The sequence below is a fragment of the Bacillus rossius genome, chromosome 2, assembly GCF_032445375.1.
Source record: "Bacillus rossius redtenbacheri isolate Brsri chromosome 2, Brsri_v3, whole genome shotgun sequence".
NCBI classification, from domain to species: domain Eukaryota; kingdom Metazoa; phylum Arthropoda; class Insecta; order Phasmatodea; family Bacillidae; genus Bacillus; species Bacillus rossius.
The window spans coordinates 84654774-84678789 of NC_086331.1; the positions used below are offsets into that span (position 1 = coordinate 84654774).

At 36.4% G+C, this 24016-nt stretch overlaps 1 protein-coding gene across 12 annotated transcripts in view; it reads left to right on the forward strand.

Moving 5' to 3' along the window:
- Positions 1-1038: 1038 nt before the first annotated feature.
- The window catches only part of LOC134529422 (aspartyl/asparaginyl beta-hydroxylase), a 191283-nt gene continuing 168305 nt past the window's right edge, over positions 1039-24016 (forward strand). For 8 of the 12 annotated variants that reach the window (XR_010074571.1, XR_010074574.1, XR_010074573.1 and 5 more), the window contains exons 1-2: positions 1078-1628; positions 15759-15803. Coding sequence is in view for 7 of the 12 variants with exons in the window: in XM_063363482.1 (XP_063219552.1) it covers positions 1577-1628; positions 15759-15803 (97 nt within the window). In the remaining 5 variants the exon portion in view is untranslated. Of the gene's footprint in view, positions 1629-15758; positions 15804-16384; positions 16430-24016 lie in introns of those variants that run through there. The other 4 variants (XM_063363480.1, XM_063363483.1, XM_063363481.1 and 1 more) reach the window with 4 other exon arrangements.

Here is a 24016-nt window from a genome sequence, read left to right on the forward strand (position 1 = left end):
AACTGAATTCCAACAGCAACTTTATGTGAAAAGTAAATAATTTTTAAAGCATTTAGATTAGTCACTTTTGAAAATGTTCTCAGAGCAAATAATATTGGGCTCATTTTTTTAGTTAAACGAGCAATACCTATGAGATTTCCAATTAAAGTTCTTGTCAATATATATAGGTACCTAGTATTTTGGTTGTATTTGATTGAGATATATTATAACCATTAATCGATACAGTTGGGTCTTACAAATTGTTTTTGTCAACCCGACAATGTCGATTCTGATAGCCATTATAGCAGTTTTAAGAATAGACCTTTAGCTGTCTGTCGGAATGAAACTTGCGGATCATTCCGTTAGGTGAACTATTCATACAGCGTTAAGAATAGGGCCCCAGTTGCGTTGCTCTTTTTCGGGTCACACACTTTTGCATACACCTCAGGATGAATAGCAATGGGACATATCGGCCTGTGCCAGCCGAGGGAGCAACGATAGATGGTGTCAAAATGTTAATCATGACTACAAAGCCTTCCTAACTGGAAAGGCAAGATTTGTGTGGTTAAGTCAGACTGGTCAATTGCATATATTAATCACTATAATTAGTTCGATGTTTAGATAGTCATGAATAATCAGACCAAGGCAGAGGTCAAAGGATAGAAGCTGATGTTGCTGTACACTTTCAGAGCTGTGTACATGATGCTGGAGAGGCTGTGCCAAAAGTCTACTTCCTTCATAAACCCATGGTCGACTGACAAGCGGCACTGTCACTCGTCGCAGCACTGGCTAGCCTAGTGCGCCAAACCCACGTGTATCACAAAATGGGAACCATGTAATAAATAATAAGTATAAGGTTAAGGTTTTAAAAAGTACCTGTCAGAATATGTAATATATAATACAAAAACCTTACATAGCTAATTAGCTCACACATAATTAACAATATAAGAACTGTTAGATGAAGTAGAACACTTGCTGCACTACTCCAAGGTCACACTAAAATCGATCCTGTAATAATATAAGCGAGTTGAGTGATTACTTGTGAAAAATATTGGAATGGTTCGTTTCGGTGCCCTCGAACGCGAGCACTCAGAACCTATATTGCTGGACTGTGAGAGCCATGAAGTTTTGGAGCTAATCACCGACTGAACCCTTAAAATGCATGAATTACTCAAAACATAAGTCAAATAAATGAAACAATCGATTTTGGTACCTCTGTAGCATAGGCAAATATTAATAACATAATTTATTGAGGTTAGAAAGTGGAATATACCAGCGGAAATTCGATAAGCATATTACTACTTATATAATATATTATTCCCGTTCGTTGTGATATTTTAATTGTTTGCGTGTAATATTCGTTTAATTGACATAGCATAGGGCTGTATCTAGTGTCACATCCCGTTTGGCAAAAATCCGTGGTAGCTTGTCCTTAAATAATGTTTTATAAAAAGAATGAAGGGGCTGGTTGTCCAGGTCTAGGCTAAAGTGAGTCAGTCAAGGGATTTGAGAACAACGAGAAGAAGACTGAAACCTTAAATGAGGAAATAAAACGAATTATTTATCCCAGCAAGGCCTGAAATAATTTTTATTCAATATGTCTGGCGACGTCCAACCAAGAAAGCGTAAAGACAAACGTCGAAAGAAAGGTTAGATTTTTGAGTGTTTTAAGACTTAATGATGAATTTTAATTAAAATTTTATTGTAGAATTTATGCTAACATATTAAGGTGTGTAAGACTGACAAAGATAAGTTATTCTTATCCGCTGGTGATTTTAATGAGTATGTATTAAGTAAAATTGTAATGTTTCATGTAAACAAGGATCATGATGGAGTTTATGGTTAATTTTGTAGAAGAGGGAATGGTAGTTTAGAAATGTTACAAATGGTGTTTTTGAAATTACAGATGCTATTCAAAACAATTTATCTCGAAATGCCACATCAATAATTTGGAATTGGGGAGGGGATTAAGAAGTGATAGTTAATGGATTTAAGGCTTTAATTGTAATTTACTTTAGGGTTTGCAGTGAAAAAAAGAGTACTTTTATCCAGATATGTTTTTTTTAGTTATCTTTCTTGAATACCATAAACTGCATTCCATAATAGGTAAATATCTTATGTCGCGGCTTTTCCGCAAATTTAAAATAAAATTCCGAAAATACCATTTTACAACACTAGAGACGTTGCTGTATTCACCCTGAAAACAGTGTTACTAAATATTTAACAGTTCATGAGAAATCACACTTTCAACTTACTTTACAATACCTGTGCATGTACGGTGCCCCCGCCACTTATTGTTTTCCCATATGGGTTTCTGTGTTTATTTTGAGAACTTAAGTCAATTAAGGTATTGATTTATAATAAAAGTAGTTAATATAATGGTGTATTTTAGTTGTAGGGATATATTGTTTGTATTTTCTGTTGGTTGGTTGTTTGTTCGAATGTCATTGAATTAAGAAAGAATTTTTTTTTGACATTTTATTTAAAGTATTGTTTTGAACCACATAGTAACAAACAATTCATAGTTTACGTTTACGACATAAAAAATACATTGTGGACAGTTGGTTGGGTTAGTATAGCGACATAAAAAATATGTAATCATGTGAACGGTTGCTTAGGTCAGGATAGCCACATCTTCAAATGGTAATTCCTGAGCAACCATAAGAAATGTATAAATTTTTTTTTCATGTAACTATACTAACCCAACCAACCGTCCACAATGTTTGGGAGTATTTTTAATGTAGCTAACCTACCTAATCGACCAGTCACAATATTTGAATTAGGTTCATCAAAAATACATAAAGCGACAGGTAAATAATTAATGCCGGCGGCTGCAGCAATGCACAGCTATTGAATATGTGAGATGAAAATTGATTTCTCAGAAACTAGTAGGAATTAATTAACGCTGTTTTCAAGGTGAATACAGGATTGTCTCTAGTGTTGTAAAATGGTATTTTTGTAATTTTATTTTTACTTTGTGGAAAATCCGTGACGTAAGATATTTATGTAGTGTTATTATTGTCTCCAACCTAACCAACAATTCACACCATTTTACAGGATTTTAAATATAGCTATTCTAGTTCATTGTACGGTCCACAATAGGGGCGATGGTTATGGATGTACAATAGTGCAGTAGCATGATATAATTTCCACAAATTGTTGTAAAATAATATCTATACAAAGTTAAATGTTATCAAAGCTATTGTATCACAGATTATACTGTTTCCCTGTGCAACATTGGTAATATTCTTACAGCATGGCTTTTCCATGAAGGGTAATTGTTCCGTATCATGTATCCAAGTGTATCCCTTGATCATGATGGTATGAACCTGTATGATTGATCCTGTGGTACATAATGCTTGCTGTGTTAATTTAGTACATCGAAAGATACTGGATACAACAAAAAATATAACAGTAAAATGTTACAAAGTAAAACAAAAAAATTCATTTTTGGATTTTTATTTGATCTCATAATACTATCATTATTTATTGTTACATCACAATTTTTGTTGTATCCAGTATCTTTCGATGTACTAAATTAAAACAGCAAGCATTCTGTACCACATAGTCAATGTATTCAGAATCATGTCATTAGGATCAAGGGATAGACTTGGATATGAGGTACTAAACTTCTACCCCGTGAAGTAAAATAAAATTCAAAAAATTATAAACACTAGAGAAATTCCTGTATTTACTCTGAAAACAGCATCTTTATATTCCTACTGGTTTCTGAGAAATCATTTTATAACTTACATTACAATACCTGTGCACTGATGTCACCGTAGCCATATTTTTACCATTTATATGTTATATTAGGTAGCCTGTGCAGTGATGTGGCCATCACCATTGTGTTTTAGCACAACAACTCTTATGGTGTGGCTCTGGATAAATAAGTACGTGAATATTTTGTATTTGGATTTTGTGATGCTTTTGAAGGTAAATAGAAATTAAAAAAAAATACACGAGTTTGTACTGTGCATCCAAACCCAAGCGTCAACCCTTGACAGGGATTTATTTAGCAGTATGGAGGTGCGAAGTGCTGACTTGTTAGAAAGGTAACTTGAAATACAAAAAATAATTATGTTTTGATCACGTAATGACCATTATTTTTTATGCGACGCCATATTCCTTATGATGACGTCTGCTTCACTGCATGTATATATTCCTACATAACCCATGAATGCACTTATTTTAATCTCTTTCAAAATTGCTTTGCATTTTACTGTATTAATATTGTTTCGAAGGTTATATTGCAAATAATTTTAAAACAATTCAAAACCGGTTAACGTTTTACTATTCAAAATGTTACCACTCACCCCACCTCCGGCTAGCTCAAATTTGGTGATGAGTGGAACATACAGATTGCAGGTCACGAAGAAAGAAGAAATTTATACACAATGTTCGGTGTATTACCTGTTTTATTTATTTATGTAAAAATCACACTATATTCCGTACAATAGAGCACACAAAAAAAATTAAACTGTACGTTCCGAAAAGAATAAACCACGAGCCATCGCCTGGCCACGGCCTGCTCGGCCCGCCGCCCGAACAACGACCGTTCGGCCTGGTGCTCAGTCAATGACTGAATTTTACAACCTTCCTTCCCTTTGTGCGGGTAGTGTTCTGGGCTCGCTGACGTAATTGTCAGCCAATCACGGCGCATGGCAACAGAGGTTCAATGAAATGCTTACTTCTGTTCCCATGACGCAGCGATTTTGTCTCTTTGCACACTTCCGTGACCGTGACTCACACGCCTAGCGTGTGAAACAAAGCCTCGGTCGTGGAAAAAACGAAGGAGAATCACGTCAGCACGCCTTCCCACACAAAGAATCCAGCAAAAAAAATACTTGAAATATAAACTTATGAATTTTAAAAAATAAATACAATAAACCCGGAGAATTACGTTTACAATAACTTTTAAAAGGAAAAAAAACTTTACATATAACCTGAAATTTGACAAAAAAATTTGTAACAAATTATTATTGCTGGATGGCATGGGGAAGGATGTAAATTGGGTTGTTACATTACCCCTCCAACTTCTCAGTTAAAAGCCTAAGCTTTTCACTGAGAAGTTACAAAAGCACATAAAACATGAGAAAAATCTGTTCAAACCTAACCTCTGAAGTCTTTACATGCATCATAAAACATTTCAATGCACTTAAATAACAATTCTTACAAAAGTGGGTGACACCCAAAATTTATCTTCCCTGCCACTTAGGAAAAATTCTCGAAATCTCGAAAACTCTTTTAAACTGTCATGGGTTTACTCCACATGCTCAAATAAATTTAAAATCAATCTCAAACATAATTTTCAATAAAAAGTTGACACACTTCTACAGTTATGGCATGACAAACATTCATTAAGATACAGTCGTATGCTTCTCTTCAAAAACAAATTATATGAAAAAATGACCTTCCTTAGGTTTCAAACTATATATCCCCTTTCAGCAACAGCACATAAAATTAACATTGATGAGGGGTGGGAGCGACCAAGAAGGAAGGACGCATTCTTGCAAAAAAAAACATTGGCCACCATGCCGGAAACATATTTAAAATTAACCTCCTGGCCGCCCAGCTGCCTCACAAACCACACTACAGAAAAAAACATTTGCTGCTTAATTAGGGCAATACAAAAAATTCGCTTAAACTCTGGCCATCATGAACACACAACTGCTTCTGTAGCTTTAAAACTTGACGACTAGTTTTCATTAACGTATAGCATTACATTTCATAACTTTAATATAGGATGTTGACACCCTGTCATTTAATCCAAAACCAACATTTTACATTACACATGTGTGGCATGTTAATTTAAAATTTTAAACCTCAATTTTCCGAAAACATAACTCATTTAACATCTTCTCATGACACAACACTAAACAAACAAAACATTACCTAAGTGCAATGAAATTATCACAATGTAAAGCATTTCTTCAAATAAAATTTAGTACCGGTCCACTCAAAAAAATTAATCATATATTATCATTATTGTTTCGAAACAACAGAAAAACATTAACATTAACAAATAGTTATTTATCTGCAAAATTTATGTTTATACCCTTTCTTCTCTTTAAAAACCTTACTATTCATCTTATAAATTTTCTGTCGTAAATCTTATGTATACATTTCTATATTATTACAAATCTTCAAAAAATACAAAAACTCTACAAAATACCAAACATGATCAAAAAGTACATAATTCAAAGTATAAAAAAAATTCTGGAAACATTATAACAAGGGCAAAATTTGCAAAAAAATTTAAAAAAACATTAAACACAACAAAACTAGATTTGACTCCACCCCTCCATCTAGGAAGTGGGCCAAAAAATTCCACACACACTGTTTCGAGAGGTTGCATCAAACCTTTACATTTACACTTCATTTCTTCTGTCCGTGCACCTAAGAAACAACTGTTTACATTCTTGGCTGCAGTTCGGTATACAATTTTCAAACCACAAAACCCCTGAACAGGTTTCACAGTTTTTCTCACTCCAGGTTCCACATGAATCAGTGCGCAAAGTTCAGTTCGTAAACTTTTAGGCGCACACAATCCACATTTGAGCAAATCACTGTTTAGGTTTAGAAAAATATGTCCTTTTATCACTTCTCTGCAATCTGCAGAACTCAATTCACTGATTACCTCCTCGGCAAACTCATCCTTAAGTTTTTCCGAGAAAGCTTTCATTTCAGTCTATACTTTTGTCATATGTTTACACAAACTCCTAATCCCATGTCCATTACCTCTTTTTTACTAAATTTTGTCTCCCCATTGTCCAAACATTCCCTGTAACCTCGTCTCGGAACATTTCACATTTATTCCCAATGTTTACGTGTTCATGTACATCATGCCCAATAAATTCAACATTTTCTTTTAACAATATTACTTTATTTTCACAAGTTTCTAAATTATCTTGCACCCTTTCAACTTTTGATTCACAGCTCTCAACCTGTGATGCACAGGCGGAAATTTGATTGTTTCCTTTAGCATGCATATTTTTAATTTCAGTTCTTACTTTTGCCTATTCCTGTCGGATTTCCTGTTGCATGCACTTCATTTTGTGTTGCCCCTGTGTAATTTGATTTCCTAAATCTGCCTGACCTTGTGAAAGGTGTTGTATTGTTGCAATTATCATTTGCAACATCTGTTCGGACCCCGCCATAACTTCACTTTGAATAGGTCCTGCAGGATGTTCCATGTTATCAGATATTTCTTGGGGACCTGGAAAATCCTGTGTTTAAATTTTGTTGGTTTTACACTTCACTGAAATAAAATAAAATGAAATCTACCTAACCGTGTTTGTTGCTCTGTCTAACGTAGTCCCACGATGTGACAATCAAAGTTCTGCGATGAAACAATCTTGAAGTTCAGTGATGTCCCATGATACGACGATCTCGAAATTCTGTGTAGTTCAGCGGTGTGACGATCTTGATGTCCCGCGATGCGATGATCTCGAAGTTCTGTGATGTGACGATCTAGGAAGTTTTACTGCATACTGGACACCCCTGGGTCTTGCAGCTGCGGTATCCCATGGTTTTCAAGACGCGTAAACAAAGCACTAGTTGAAACAGTCAGGCGGTAAACAGCACAGCCGATGTTTGATAGATGTAAACAAAGCTTGAAGTCTTTGACGTATTTGTTTAGAAAAAAAAAATGTTCTTAGAAAATGTTGCTAACTTAGTGCGTGTAGAAGTCCGTGCCAGCCACACGTTGGGCCGCCAAATGTCACCACTCACCACCTCTAGCTAGCTAAAATTTGGTGATGAGTAGAACATACAGGTAGCAGGTCACGTAGAAAGAAGAAATTTATACACAATGTTCGGTGTATTACCTGTTTTATTTATTTATGTTAAAATCACACTATATTCTGTACAATAGAGCACACAAAAAAAAATTAAACTGTACGTTCCGAAAAGAATAAACCACGAGCCATCGCCTGGCCACGGCCTGCTCGGCCCGCCGCCCGAACAACGACCGCTCGGCCTGGTGCTCAGACAATGACTGAATTTTACAGCCTTCCTTCCCTTTGTGCGGGCAGTGTTCTGGGCTCGCTGATGTAATTTTCAGCCAATCACGGCTCATGGCAACAGAGGCTCAACGAAATGCTTACTTCTGTTCCCACGATGCAGCGATTTTGTCTCTTTCTCACACTCCCGTGACCGTGACTCTCACGCCTAGCGTGTGAAACAAAGCCTCTTTCCGGGCGACGAACACATGGCACGCATGCACGCGTAGGTGGGAGGTTTGAATGGAGGGTGAGTGGTGAGTTCAACTGTGTAAATTGTTTTTATTGTTCCCCGAGTGCGATGTGATGGCAGATCGACCGGAAGGGTTTTTATGTACTTTTATTTTAAAATTGTGTAATTAAATATAAGGGCGTTTCCGGACATTACCGAAGCACACCTACGGAAACTGAAGCCAGACAATATTTAAATATAGGTAGTTCTTAATAATTGTAATTTCTATTATTCTTTTTTTATATTCAGTAAATATTATGTAATTTTTCAAGAATCCTTTTTATGTTGCTTTAGTTTCCCGTGGCACGAAATCAGAAATACCATTAACGGCAATTGTTTTGGCGGGAGGACGCCACGTTAGGCTAGCCGAGCCATGAGCTCACCCCAGTCTTCCGCCATCAACGACCGAGAGCAGACGCTTCAGCACTCCGGTGACCTCACTGCTTGCTCATCACCGCTTAGTAATTCTGTTCATCTTTAATTCTTTTCAAATCTTTTTTCGTTTAGTCCTCGGAGCTTCTCGGTCGGGGGACTGCTTAAATAATTACCTTGCGACCAGTATTGGTCTTTTCTCAAACTTTATACGTAAGTCGAGGTGTGACCACGTGGTTGGTCACTGCACTTTAAACCGATTCGTGCCGCGGGCATTTGTTACAGCTTAAATTGTGTGCGTGTATAATCGGAGTTGGCAGAATAAATAAGGGCGTGTAAATTTAAATGTATTCTTTTATTTTTTTAAATATGTGTGACCATGTGGAGTGTGACGGCGTGTGGGACGCCTAAGAGCCCACTGCGTAGGGAATAGCGTGCCAGACGCTGAGAGCGGGCAGGTATTAGTACTAGGTTGTTTTCAGTGGGAAATTAAAATCACGTCTGACATGGGCGACATCACGACCCTGGTAAAGAGTCTCGCATAGATCCGTGCCCGTTGTATGGTGGCGCCCTTAAAATCCGAGCATTCACAGAAAACCCGCTTATTAAAGATCAGAGGCCACGGCCCCCGTAACAAATTATTTTTGAATTGATTAGAAGATATTATTTATTAATGTTAAAACCATATGTACAATCTTTCACCCCTTAAGTATAAGAATTTCAGGAAGTAGTAAAAAAGAGTTCGTAGATTATGCCTGTTTATATATTATACTGCATGATTTTAATCCTGCTTGATTAGCTTCAGAGATATAACTTTTTTAATAAAACCAAACTGACTTTTTTTTACACCTCTTGTCAAATGTAGAAAAATGGTAAAGGTAAAAAAACATGTTATGAAATAATATAACATACTGTTACGATTTACCTGCGGGTTCGTAAAGGATAGCCCAATTAAAGATTTTTATCACACACACAGTTTTATTTATTACCACTACTTGTCACTTACAATTAATCTTCTGAGATGGAAAATAATTAACTACACTTAAAGAAATGTCTATTCCCCAGTCACTCGTTACACACACCTCGCTGGGCCGCACCTCTGGCGCAACTCTCGCCGCAGCACCCCTCGTGGGTCTCCGCCGCGGGACTCCGTCGCCGCACTCCGCCGCCGCCGACGACACTTGCCTTCGCGGAGGATCCACCCGACTCCTCGCTCGCAACTTCACTCGGGACTCCGCCGCGCCCGCGACTCTATCGCCCGGAAACTCCACCGCGGGAAAACTCCCGACTCCACTGAACTCTCTCACTCCCTGCCCTGGAACCTTCGTCCAAGGACTTCGCCACTCTGCCGCACCCGCGGCACTATCGCCCGGAAACTCCGCCGCGGGAGAACTCACTCAGTCACTGACTGACTGACTGACTCAGACTCAACCACCTTATATAGCCCTTGGGTTCCCGTCCAGAACAATCGGGCATGTCTCCGAGATATCGCGCGACCTTCGCCGTCGAAATGCCCAGAAACGCGTCGTGAGTCCTCGAAGGACGCGATGGCTGCTTTAAGAACGCCGATAAAGGCGTCTGAGTCCTTTCATTCCGCAGTGCGGCCTCTTTTAAGTAACCCGATCTGAGGCAGGTGCGCGCTGCGACGGTCAGGATGTAGCGAGATAGTATGACACGAGATACCAGGGAGAGGATGCAGGTGGAAGGGGGCGCAGACAGGCCGAACGAGCGCGGCAACGCCAGCACTGCAGCCAAGCGCGATCGTAACAATACATATTCCTGCTTGTTGTCTTTCCTCCAGCTTAATTACATGGGTTATCTATAATTTATTACTTTAAAAAGCAAATATACTGTATTCCAATTTGGGTCAATCCATATGAAGTGGTCCAAAAAAAAATTTATTGGAAGCTTCATCAATTTTAAAAAAATTGATATTTTGAGCCTTGTTAACATTATGTATTGACAATTTAAAACTGACACAGTTAATTTTTTATTCTCATTAGTTTGATTATGGCAGCCATTTTTTTGTCATGGGGCGCGACAATTTTTACATTTACAAGGGTTCAGCTACATTGCTATATCTTGGCTCTGGTAGGCCATATCATGATGAAATAAAATCTGAGGGGTTAAGCACATTTTAAGCTACAATTCTGATGACAAACCATTTTTTTTAAATCAATCAATCTTGCCAACTTTAAAGGTTGAACTTGTGCCTTAGAATTGCAAAAATTTGCATTTTCATAAATTTTTTTAAGAGTGAAGGCAGTATCTGTTGGGCTTCAAAATATTTATGGATGTGCTTATGTAATAGTAGAGTAAATACAAATTATTTGGAGTGTGAGACTTCAATACTTTTTTTTTTACAATTTTGTAAAAACCAGTTTTTTCAGATTTTTGCTTACTTTACGGCTTAATATCTCTGGTGGGCAGTTATCTAAAAATCTTAAATTTACACACAATTAAGTACTCCATGGTACATAACTCCTGCAAAAATTTAGACTTTGAGATTCAACTGGTTCGGAAGTTACAGCCTTGCCAAACTCGTAATTTTTTTTATTTATTTGCATAAATAAAAGCAACCCTAGTAATTTTATATACGTTCTTAATTATTTTATATATATGCTGTAAGTGCTGTACTAAGTCATAAAAAGTATTACACTAAAGTTTGTTGCCAAAACACATGTATACTATGCACAAAAATATTAATTATAACAGTTATTCTATATCACATTTTTAAACAGACAAATGATTTACTGTGAACGTCCAGTTGCTGTGGATAGCTCTGATGGACTGAGCTTCCTCAACACATTCTTAAGCGGCACCCACACTCTGTCTGCACATGACATCTTAAATGATGTTCTAGGTCCAGCTGGGTTGTAAAATTTTACGTAAATATCATTGTTCACAAAATTAACTTCTTCAATGACTCCTAGCCACCACTGTTCGTCATACACACAGGCGATAATGTCATTGTTCCGAAGATTCATGGGGATGGACTTGGTTGAAACTGGAAGATCCTCATACTCTTCTGATTTGGACGTTGCATAGCATCTCATTATAATCTCGGTGAGAGGAACAAAGCGGTGAAATTTTCGTGTTCCAGGGAGCCGTTGGCAGTTGTCGAACCTAGGTTTCAACTCTTCTTGTCGAGCTGTAATTTCCTCTTCTTTAACATATATATATTTGATACCTTTAATAGTCTGTGTACAGTACATATACATATCTTCAGGGGAAAGAATGTGATCCTTGACTGTTCTTTGAAGACTTGCCTTTGTTACTTCCCTTTTTGTTGTTCCTCCAACACCATCACATGCATTTTTTCCATGTGATGTTGCGAAGAAATTCCACTCAGCACTAAGACCGAAATCATTCTTGTGGTGACAGACATTAATTAAATTTTTCTTATTTTTGTACTGACTTGATGATCCATCTGAGAAGTAAATTATATGTTGAACCGAAGGAACAGTGTCTTTTAAGTGTTTCATAAGATGAGATTGAAATGTATGCACTGTTGTTGTGTTATGGTCCAAATGATCACTGATTACACAAACACATTGGGTTAGAAGTTTATCGTTTTCTTTGTAATAATACACAAAAGGATGAACAGTTGCTTGGCGATTTACCCAGTGGTAGCTCTGAATCTCATCTTGGATAACAAATGTAAAGTTTTCTGCGAAGTCTGCAAGAACAATGCACTCTGTTTCGTTAAGTTTCTCCTTCTTCTCTCTCAAATGCTGACTTTGAATCTTTGATATAAAATGATGAGTTTTAAGTGAATCAAGTTTTTCAATAAGGGACAGAAAGAATTCTTCTTTTGGCTGAATAACAGTTATCATTTCAGCTCTATCTGTTGTGGTCCATTGTTGAAAAATTATGTTGTCTGGGATGGCATCACTTTCTTCAAATTCATCAAACAGAGATACTAGGGCTTCACTTCCTGGACATTTAACACATTTGCCCATCATACACTCGTAACTACTCATATCACAAACGAGTATAGCAAGTAGGTCTTTGTAATCTTTCATAAGCTTTGCACCGTCAACCATTAGCTTAACATTCTGATGATAAGTACAAACACAAACATTGTGTGTTCCCGATGATCCGGCTGTGACACACCACTTAGGTCTGAGTTCAATGAATTTTGATCTTCCAATTCTACAGTCTGGATGTTTAGATTTAAATTCCACAAACAATTCATTCAAATTGCAAAGCACCAGCCTCTTCTGCTTTTGACATTTCATGTTATTTATTTTTACAGATAAACAGTCTTTTTTTCCGGGACAAAGACGACTGTATTCATCACTTTCATAGAATTCACGGACTGTAGTAACCACCTCTGATTGAATGCCAAAACCCTTTTTCTTTCCCAACTCTGGTAGAATGCCCTGATCTTTCACTAGGTCTCTTGTCAGTTTTACCAAACGATCAGATACATTGAACTCTTGAGCTATTCTTAGTCGACTCCATGAATTTGGAAGTAAACTAATTATTTTCACTTTCATTTCTTTTCCTGCAACAGCACATTTATCCTTCAGTTTCTTGATTAATTCGTCAAACTCTTCTACAGACTCTTCACTTGCTTCTCTGTTTTCCATCACTTCATCAAAAGATTCCTCAAGATTTCTTTTCAAAACATTTGAAACTTTACTGATCTTGTCAGCTATTGCTTGTGGTCTTTTATCTAAACCCAATTTCCTTATTTTAGATGCTGGCGAAACCCCTAATTGAGTACATACATTGTCTACTTTTCCCAACTTTTCAATCTCTGTAATAAAGTCTGAATCACATGTGTCCCCTGTTCCATCATTTGCTGTCACAAATATTTTTTTGTAGCATGTAGGACACAAGGACTTACCAGGGACAAGCAGTAAATTGTAGTTTGTTTTTTTATACATGTGTTCAGGAAGTATTTCCCTAAGTCCTTTTGTGATTGCCTATTTATGTATTTGTAAAGGATCACTGCAATACCGGCCAAATATATGGTGATATTTAATAAGATACTTAATCTCATGGTACTTACATACAGACTTAACATCACTAGAAACTCTGGTAAATATTAGCTGTTGCTGTTCTAAACTAAACACACATATTTTCTTCAATTCCTGTTGCACTGAACCATAAACACATTTGTGGCATTGTTCATTTGTTAAATGTCCTATTGAACACTCTTTCTCCATACCGAAAAACAAAAAACCTTCATGGAAACACAAACCACCTTTCCTATACCAGAGCTGCTGGCAGACTAACAGGATGGAACAAATACCAGACCATACTAGAGCAAGTCCGTGCCTGTTAAGACCTGCACACTCCAAACAGTGGTAAACATCTCAGGCATATTTTTTTAATGTTCTTAGTCGGAGAACTCTTTTCAATTGCATAGTAAATGCCAATTTTAGGGTATTAAGATTTTTAAAAATATAATTAGAATTTATTATAGTTTCATTGTTGCAAAAAAAATGCAATTTTACACAAGTTTGGCAAGGCTGTAACTACCGAACCAGTTGAATCTCAAAGTCTAAATTTTTACAGGAGTTATGTACCATGGAGTACTTAATTGTGTGTAAATTTAAGATTTTTAGATAACTGCCCACCAGAGATATTAAGCCGTAAAGTAAGCAAAAATCTGAAAAAACTGGTTTTTACAAAATTGTAAAAAAAAAAGTATTGAAGTCTCACACTCCAAATAATTTGTATTTACTCTACTATTACATAAGCACATCCATAAATATTTTGAAGCCCAACAGATACTGCCTTCACTCTTAAAAAAATTTATGAAAATGCAAATTTTTGCAATTCTAAGGCACAAGTTCAACCTTTAAAGTTGGCAAGATTGAGTGATGTTAAAAAAATGGTTTGTCATCAGAATTGTAGCTTAAAATGTGCTTAACCCCTCAGATTTTGTTTCATCATGATATGGCCTACCAGAGCCAAGATATAGCAATGTAGCTGAACCCTTGTAAATGTAAAAATTGTCGCGCCCCATGACAAAAAAATGGCTGCCATAATCAAACTAGTGAGAATAAAAATTTAACTGTGTCAGTTTTAAACTGTCAATACATAATGTTAACAAGGCTCAAATTATGAATTTTTTTAAAAATAGTCGAGCAACCAGAGCTGGACCACTTGATATGGACTGACCCATTTCGAAAATTGTTAAACGTATCCTACATGATAATTTATTTACGTTATTAATGCTCAGTTCCTTACATCCAGCTTAATTTGCTATGAAGATATGAATTTTTTTATTCTTTCAAAATAATTTACATCGTACTTAATTTGTGTCTGAGATAATATATTTATTAAAAAAAAATCAAAACTTACCCCCTTTTTAACCCCCTTAAAAGACTTATTTCGATAAATGAAAAAAATAAGATACCTAACTCTACATGCAAGCTGTTCTTTCTTATTTCAAACCTCTAGTTATAACATGATTGGAAGTGTTCTTTTTTCATTTTAAAACCATACTCACCCCATTTACCACCCTTAGGGGTTGAATTTCGCAAAATGGTAAAATTTTGTTTGGTAGTGTTTATATGTTTATTATTGGTACCTTATACCTTTTTTTATTATGGTTGATTATATTCGGAGATATAATTAATTATCTTAAAATCATATTTACCCATTTTACACCTCCTTGGGGGTGGAATGCTGTAAATTTATATAGCCTAGTTTATAAGTTAGCCAAAGATTTTACTAATGAAAAAATGTATTATAAAAATACTTCAAGTAGTTTTCATTGGATGATGGAATAGACGAACAAAAATTTAAAAAATTATATTTAATTGTTATAAATGATGCAGTCAGTCATATCCAATAATTTTTCCATTATTTCATCCAATGTACCGACTTTTTACCTCAAGCAGTTTTGTAATATATATATATATATATATATATATAAAATAAATAAAAATAAAAAATAACAAAATATATAAGATAATATTATTGAACCTGAGTGTTCAGTATAAATGTTTTAGAATTAAAATATTTACTGTGTTTAGTAAATATTGAGGCTTTCGTTAAGTTTGCTTACTTTATGCAAATTGGGAACATTTGCAGTGATATCTTAAATAATTCATTCATTTTTTTGTAGTGGTTTTGGACCATATTTGCTCTAGCCTGTATGTGTAAGAACCTGATAATTTCATAATGAATTTGATTATAATTTATTACAGATGTGCAGTTGGAGTATACAGCTCAAAAAATGAAGCTGTCTTCAGGTAGGGCCATAGCAGTGAGATTGAAGTAGAATTTTTTTCATTAAATTGTGTAGCATGAGATTTTATATTAATTTTTTTTGCATATGATTTAATATTGTGTGTAATTGGGTTTGCAGTGCACAATCAATTTATTACTAACCAAATTTTCGAGTATTTTGAACTTAAGATATTATTACTTTTAGTTAGAAACTGTTTTTGTGCTATGTTTTATATTCTATGTATGTTGTAAATGTTTTTTTCCACTTACTCTACATTATTTTTAAGTTTTGAAAATTTGTGAATTTTTAATCTAGATATTCTAAAGGGGGGTTGTAGCTGCATGAGAAAAAGTTTTTGTTTAGTTGTTGCTGAGTGTAAAATATATTGCCTACTATTAATGTTTTGGAATTAAGTGGGAGTTTCTGATGTAGCCTAATTGTGGCAAAGGATAAGTTGATGAAAGTTTCTTCAGAAATTATAAATAAAATGTTTCATAGCTATAGAAAAGTAGCTTATACAATATGCATAATGCTTTCAAAAAAGATTCAAAGAAATGGTATAATGTTCCTGAACTGATAATATCAGTGTTTTATTACTTTTGTAGCTGGCCAGCAACATAGGAGGACTTCTCAATTTTGCAGAAGAAGGTCAGTGTGCCCACTAATGTTCACAAAGCATGTTTCTTCTTGTGACTTACACTATGAAGTGCAAAATGGTTTCTCATCATTTACATAGATTTTCTAGAAAAATAGACATGGTTCATTTGTTGTTGATGAATGAGTGAAATAGCGACTTGATAGGTACGTTGATGCGTTATGTAAGTGGTTTCTCATGTAAGTTTGCATATATAAGGCAATTTTTTTTAGCAGATATAGAGGTGTAGGCTCACAGCTTGAGAATTTTAAATTGGCATCAAGTTAGCTACAGATTGTGGTGTTTGAACAAGCTGTATCATTAATATTTATGAATATTAGCTGGTATATGATTGACAAATACTTGAATTTTAAGAAAATAAATCAGAATATTGAGAAGCTTCTCTTAAATGTCCATTGATTACATTTATTAAAAAACAATAAAACCTGAAATCAACTCATTATCTCAGCATCATAGCTTGTGTCAATATAAGGCAGAGTTCAAGAGATAAATGCAAATAATGAATGTTTTTATTGTTTTGCTTTGCTTTGCTTAAAATGTACAATAGGAAACCATTCCGTGATACCTGTACGCAACTCAAGAACTGAAGCTTTTGGAATGCAGTGCACCAAATGAGGTAGAGAAAGCATTAGTGACAGTGTCAAAACCAATGAATGAGAGCAGAGAAAAAAAAAAATGCTGAAGTAGCAGTAAATTATTCTAAGAAGGGTGAAAAACTAAAAAAAAAACAGTGTGCATTTAAATAGTAAGCTAAATATACCAAGAGGTTCAAATATAAACCTGTAAATAGCTTTCTAAAGAATTACATTTCGAAACCACCTGCTCCAGTAATATGTAACCTTAGTTAGTTGTAAGACCCCTAACGCACCCGTTGAAAAATGATGAATATAACAAACACTTTAATTTAATATACACAAAATATTTATCAAAAATTCATTTTCTTTTAATATTATGTAAATAAAAATTATTTCTGATATATATATATATATATGATAATAAAATATTTAACAAAAAATTGATTTTAATGAAGAACGTCTTGAAAAACTACTTTGTATGTTAACTGTCTCAGGTCATTCAATAATCTTCCTTGCTGTGGATTCAATTCAGTACACACCAGGATGGCAACCATATTGGCAGTATGAAATTGCTCAATTTAATACAGTTCAAACAATATTAGAATGCTACAATTCAAATGTGTCTTAACATCTATTCACGATCAATTTAAACCTATCATTAGCGCTGGAAAATTGACACAGTAGTGGTTGGTAGATTCATATTGGCAAGTGGAGGCCAACAACTTAAATTATAATAAACAGATATGCGCAGCCAAAACGTGGCAAACTAAGCCACGGCTCACTATTTATCACTGAAAAATGATGAAACTATCAGCCTCATCATAATATAACACTTTGTGCCCCCCCAATGCATGTTATCTTTGTGCCACAGACTTGATAGCAATGCTAGAAGCTACAGGTTACATTGTAAGTGCATGAAAAGAGAATTCATACAGCATCACAGAGTCATGCAGTGAGTCAGTCAGTGATGAGCATATTTATATTATGTATTGTTACGAACGTGGGACGCAGGTCCACGACGCATGCCAGGTACCTGAGCAGACCTTCCAACGGTAGTCTGGCGTGATGTCATGCGTGTATACTGTTGGGAGATTAGGGTGGCTGGGCCCTCCTTCCTCGGCGCTGTTATCTATCCCTGAGTGGCCTGAGAATCCCGCAGGCTTACAGAGGCTGCCGCGTTGAGTGGCTTGAATAATGCGTCGCTATTCTGGATGCTTTGAGCGTCGTTTCAGCTCGGAATGACGCAACACGTCACAACCACTCCAGTCAGTTTCAGAAATACTGCCAACCGTTATAAAAGCCACAATGTAGCCTCCGCAAGAGTTCCAACCGGTGAGTTGATGAAGTACGAGGAGGACGAGGGACTCCCCTTTGTGAGCAGTGCGACAGAACCGTGTGTGTGAACAGGTGCCGGGGTAAGGGGTGAACTACTGTTGAGCCTAGCTGAAGTGAGGAGTGTGAACTGTGGACTTGACATACCTAGTGATTTGTGAACAGACATCAAATGTGGTGAATTTTTGTGAGCAGACATTAAGTGTGATGATTTAATTAGTAATGTAAATATTACTAGCAAATAAATGTGTAAAATTAATTGGGCTATCCTTATAAACCAGTTTTCCCCGTTCATAACATTTTTGGGCAGAAGTGGAATAGCCCAAATTAAATGATTTCCAAATAATTAATAGTAAATGAAAAAATAATTAAAAAAAGAAAAAAAAGAACATTAGAATTTAGGTTTTAGATATTGAAATTAGTGTTAGGATCTGTAATTAGTTTTAAGTATAGTTGTAAAGTTAGTGTTAGTTTTGAGTAGAAGTTTAGGTTAGCTCATAAGTGAAATTATAGTGTAGTTCATAGGACAGTAGTGGTAGTGTTAGACCAATAGTATATTTAAACAAGGTAGATTGCTGCAGACGAACTGAAGAACTCAATGGCTTTCATGGCTAAAATGAAGGATGAAATCAGGGGACTTAAGAGTTGCTAAGAGGAGATGAAGAATGAAATGAAGAATTGCCAAGAAGAAAGAGATGAAGAATGAAATCAAGAGTGGCCATGAAGAAATTAAAAATAAAGTTGATAATAACCAAGAAGTGATGAAGAATGAAATAAGAAAAAGCCAAGAAGAGGTGAAAATGCCATGAACAGCAAAAGTGAAGAAATGAAGAAGGGCTAAGAGGAAATGAAAAAAGCACAAGGTGATATGCGGAACGAGTTGGTGGCGGTGCAAGACATGCAGAATGAGTTATGGCAGCTAAAGAAGAAAAGAAGAAGATGGAAGGATCCAGTATTCAGCTCACAGGGAAAGTGCAGTGTTTGGAACAGCATCTGGCTTTACAGGAGCAACATCTGGCAGAACATGAAGAACTGATGGCACAACAGCTCGCTCAACTTGAGTAGGCCACCGAACAGTGAGGTGCAGCTGTAACTAAAGAATGCTGACGAATGATCAAGGAAGCTACAGCTGCTATAAAACGGAGGAATTATTCTGGGGAAGTGAAGGTGGAAGGCACTGCAGCTGGTCACCCAAAATTCAAGTCATCTACCTTCGATGGCCAGTAATCATGGGCTGTCTACAGGCCACAGTTCGAGGCAGTTGCTGAAGTGAATGGCTGGGGCAAGGAAGAGAAGCACCTCGCCTACCCAGAAGCATCAACGGAGTTCCGCCAGCAGCTAGTCACCAGTGCGTTTATAGATGGACTCAGAGACGTGTAGGTTCAGCAAACTTATTTTGGCCCAGCACAAGAGAACTGCGATGCCACGGTCCACGCCTTGGAAATTGAGGCAGCATGCAGTGCCTCAAGAAACACAAGCATCAGGACAAGGAGAGCTGGTCTGGAGCCCTACAATGAAGCAAATGCCAGAAACACCACTAATGAGAAGATGTTATCAGGGCATTGAAGAAGTTACTGAATTACACTCCAGATGCCCTGATCACAAGAGCAGGATGATGCCTGCGGTGCTTCGTCTGCAAAGAACTAGGACACATCCAGTATTACTGCCCGAATTGGAGTACTAATTCAAGAGAGAAGGACAATGCTGGGATTACAAGATTGGACTGGAGAAGGGTCTACTGGTTTGAAGAACAAGAGGTCACATACGGTGCTTCGCATGTTGAGAAAAAGGGCATGTCCAGCGCAACTGCACGAAACATGGGAGGAAACCGAAGGAAAAAGGACAGCGATGTGACATTGGATCAAGGAGGGTGACAATATGTAGATTCAAGGAGCAGGAAGTTGCCTACAGTGTTCTGCTTTCCAAGGAAAAGGGCATGTTCAGTGGGGATGTCCGGAATGGGTACGTGCCCAGCGGGACTGCCTGTTGGAAAGGAAGGCGTCATGGCAGCAAGTACAGAAGAGCGAGGTCCACAATAATTGCAAATTGTATCTATGACCATGAAGAGTCTGAGGACGGCCGCGATGTTATATATGCCAAGAAGTGGGCCATATCCAGTACAATTGCCAGATGTGTAGGATGGTTTCGCAGCATGGGCAACAACAGCACAGTGTTATCTGTTTGGGATGAACAGGTTTAAGGAGAGGGCAGTGTTACGAACGTGGGACGCAGGGCCGCGACATGTTCCAGAAACCTGAGCGGGCCTTCCAGCAGTATTCTGGCCTTGGGACCCCACATGGCGCCACTGACGTCATGTGTGCATACTGTTTGGGGATTAGGGTGGCTGGGGCTCGCTACCCACCTGCCCCCACACACTCCTTCCTCGGCGCTGTTATCTATCCCTGAGTGGCCTGAGAATCCCGCAGGCTTACAGAGGCTGTTGCGTAGAGTGGCTTGAATGATGCGCCAATATCCTGGATGCTTCTGGCCCGGAATGATGCGACATGTTACAACCACTCAATTCATTCCAGAAATATAATAAACAGGTGTAAAAGCAGCGACGTTGGCTCCGTGAGAGTTCCAACCAGCGAGTTGAGGAAGTGTGAGTTTGGTGAGGAGGACTAGAGACCCCTCTTTGTGAGCAGTGTGATGCAGAGTGATGAGACTGTGCATGTGGACAGGTGTGAGATAAGGGGTAAACCACTGTTGAGCCTAGCTTCAGTGAGGAGTGTGAACTGTGGAATTGACATACTTAGTGATTTGTGAACTGACATTAAGTGTGGGGAATTTTTCTGAACAGACATTTAGTGCGGTGTTTTAATTAGTAATGGAAAAATCAGTAGCAAATAAATATGTGTAAAATTATTTGGGATATTCTTACGAACCCATTTTATCTATTCATAACAAAATGTTCCTAGATAAAATTTATTTACATAATTTAAAAATTTACTGCAACACTGGAATCATCTGACTGAATGAAAATGCAGTGAGCAGGTTTGTTTCAGTATTAACATTGCACTACAGATTTAGCTACACATATACAAAAAGATATCAGCTACTCCGTAGTTACTGTTAACAAAATCTGTTAACCTTGCTTCTCTAGGTGCTATTTTTCAAACTAAGGTTTTGGTTGTTAGAAAAAAAAAATACTGCCTGTATTTCTAGTATTTTTTTCCCTTTTGTAACTTGTATTAACCCAGTAACAAATGATCAATGAGTTATATTATTGTTTTCGCAGGTTTTTTCATATATGTGTTTATTATTTTCAAATGAATAATTAATGACCTATGCAAAAATCTGATTTAATTTTACTTTCTGTGTGTTTTGTAAGTTTCCGCATTACCATGCCAGTCAAATGGATGCACCTTTTTTTAGTTGTACATTAATTATGAGGAATGCTTGCTTCGTTACATAGAAGCTAGAATAGTGTTGAGTAAATTATGGAAATACTGGCATTGCCTTAAACTTCAAACTGGTCCTCCCTGGTTTACATAGAAACAACAATAGTACCTCTTACTCTTCAACAATGAGGGGTAGGACTGGCCAAGGAAAAGGGACTCTTAACGCGTTTGCAAAAAAAAATTTTTAAAGTTAACCTGGGTAAATGCCATTCTAATATTCACCTTCGAATTCATAAATTTTGGTTTACACTGGTTTGCAAATAAATTCCAAAGTAAACTGTGTGTTTACCAACATAAATCGTGTTGCATGCTTTGTATTATGTACGGAGTGCAGAATGTTTGAAATATACAGGGTGGCCAGCCAACCGGGAAATCGGGAAATACGGGAAATAGCCAGGATTTCTTAAAAAAACCAGGAATACCGGGAATCAACCAGGAATTTTTATTAGAACCGGGAATTTTTTTATGAAGTAACGGTTACAATAACATACGGCTGTTAAATGATCACGTTCACCACCCGTCGAAGCACGACAGTATGCTCGTGAGGTGAGCTATATTTTGTGAAAGTTAATTTGTTCATATTGCATTTAAAAACTTTTGTAGTACGTAAGAAACCGTTAACAATTCAGACTTCCATACTTATTATGTTTCTGTATTCAAAAGCAACAGCATTTTGGCTGAAAACGTTGTTGTAGGGTGGTAGTAATTTCTCGCACTGCATGTTGGTAGCACTAGTTTTGTATGTATATTTGTTTCTACTTTGCGCTCATGTTGTTGCGTCACGGTATCACGGATACTTTTCTCGAGTTTTTTTAAAAAGTTTAGTTGTGCGGGACGTTGTTTTGAATTTTTTAAACTAACATGTAATTGGCGCAGACTATCAAAATGTGAACGAGTTCGGTCACCACGTACAATGACAAATATACGAAAGAGTTTGAATGGGTGGAGAAAGATCCAAAGTGCAGGACACACGCTATTTGCAATTTGTGTAATGTTAAAATCAATATCGGTAGCATGGATGGGAAGAACAGCATTAGCCAGCCACGCAAGAGAGGCAAAACACGTGCGTTTGGTGTCAAGTAATTTTTGTGACGTGAGATTATAAATTTTTTGTTGGTGGTAGGTTTTGTTTTAAGCAAGTTCATTGATTTAATTTTTAAGCCTATAGTTAAGTTGTCTATTGTTTAACGCCAATAAAACATCATATTGTGTGTGCTTTGTGTAACAAAAATGCAAATTGTAGGCAAATATTGATAAAAACCACCCTTGAAAAAACCTGGAAAAAACCAGGAATTTTATTATCCCAGAAGAGTGGCCACCCTGAATATAATGTTTCAAAATAGCGTTGAGTGTTTTGAAAATATTTTGTTTTCAGTTGTTTGCATAATTATGTGCATGTGTGTGTTTTTTTATTCTTTTGTTTTGATGGCAGTTGTTTATTTGATGAAGCACTCTGGAAGTGTGCAAGGTGTGTACAATTTACACTGAGGGATACCAAGTCATACTTATCAACTTTGAGGGAACATAAGTCATCAGTTGTGCAAGAAGATTCCAACATTTTAGAAAGTGTGACTTACAAAATATTTGTGAAACATTAATTTAAGTCTTTTATGTTCTGGTAAATTTAAACTGTGGGTGATCAGCTCCATCGTATAATGACTTAAATTTACCCTTTTGGAATCATTTAAATACTACCATAATATTACAAATAAAAAATTGTTAAGTATGTGTAGCTAAACATTAAATTGTAATTCAAACTCTAGTATTTATAAAATTTAATGCAATTTATTTAGTCCTGGTGATTAATGTTGAAGTTTTTGAATGGAGTGAAATTTTGTAATTACAATGCATTACTTGACACCATGTATGAGAGGTGACTTAGAACATTAGAACTGGATACATAGGATATGACTGCTCATTGTTTTATTTACCTTAATTCTTGAAACTACAGTAAAACCCTGTTAAGACTTTTTCGAGAACTGGATGCTAAAAACTTCTTAACAGGGAAAACTTTTTAAAAGGGTAATTAAAATTCAGTTGCTACATAAAAACAAATTTTACTCAAATGACATACTTTATTAACTCAAAAATTACACGTATCTATTATTATCATCAGAGTGCTGGAAAAACTAAACAAGTATATCAGTAATCTGAATTATTTAAAATAACTTTAATTCAATAACACAAAAAAAATTATCAAAGCAACACTAGTAAAAAAAATAACTAAAATTTACTGTTTTGAAAATTACTGGCTAATAGTTGTTTGTTTTAA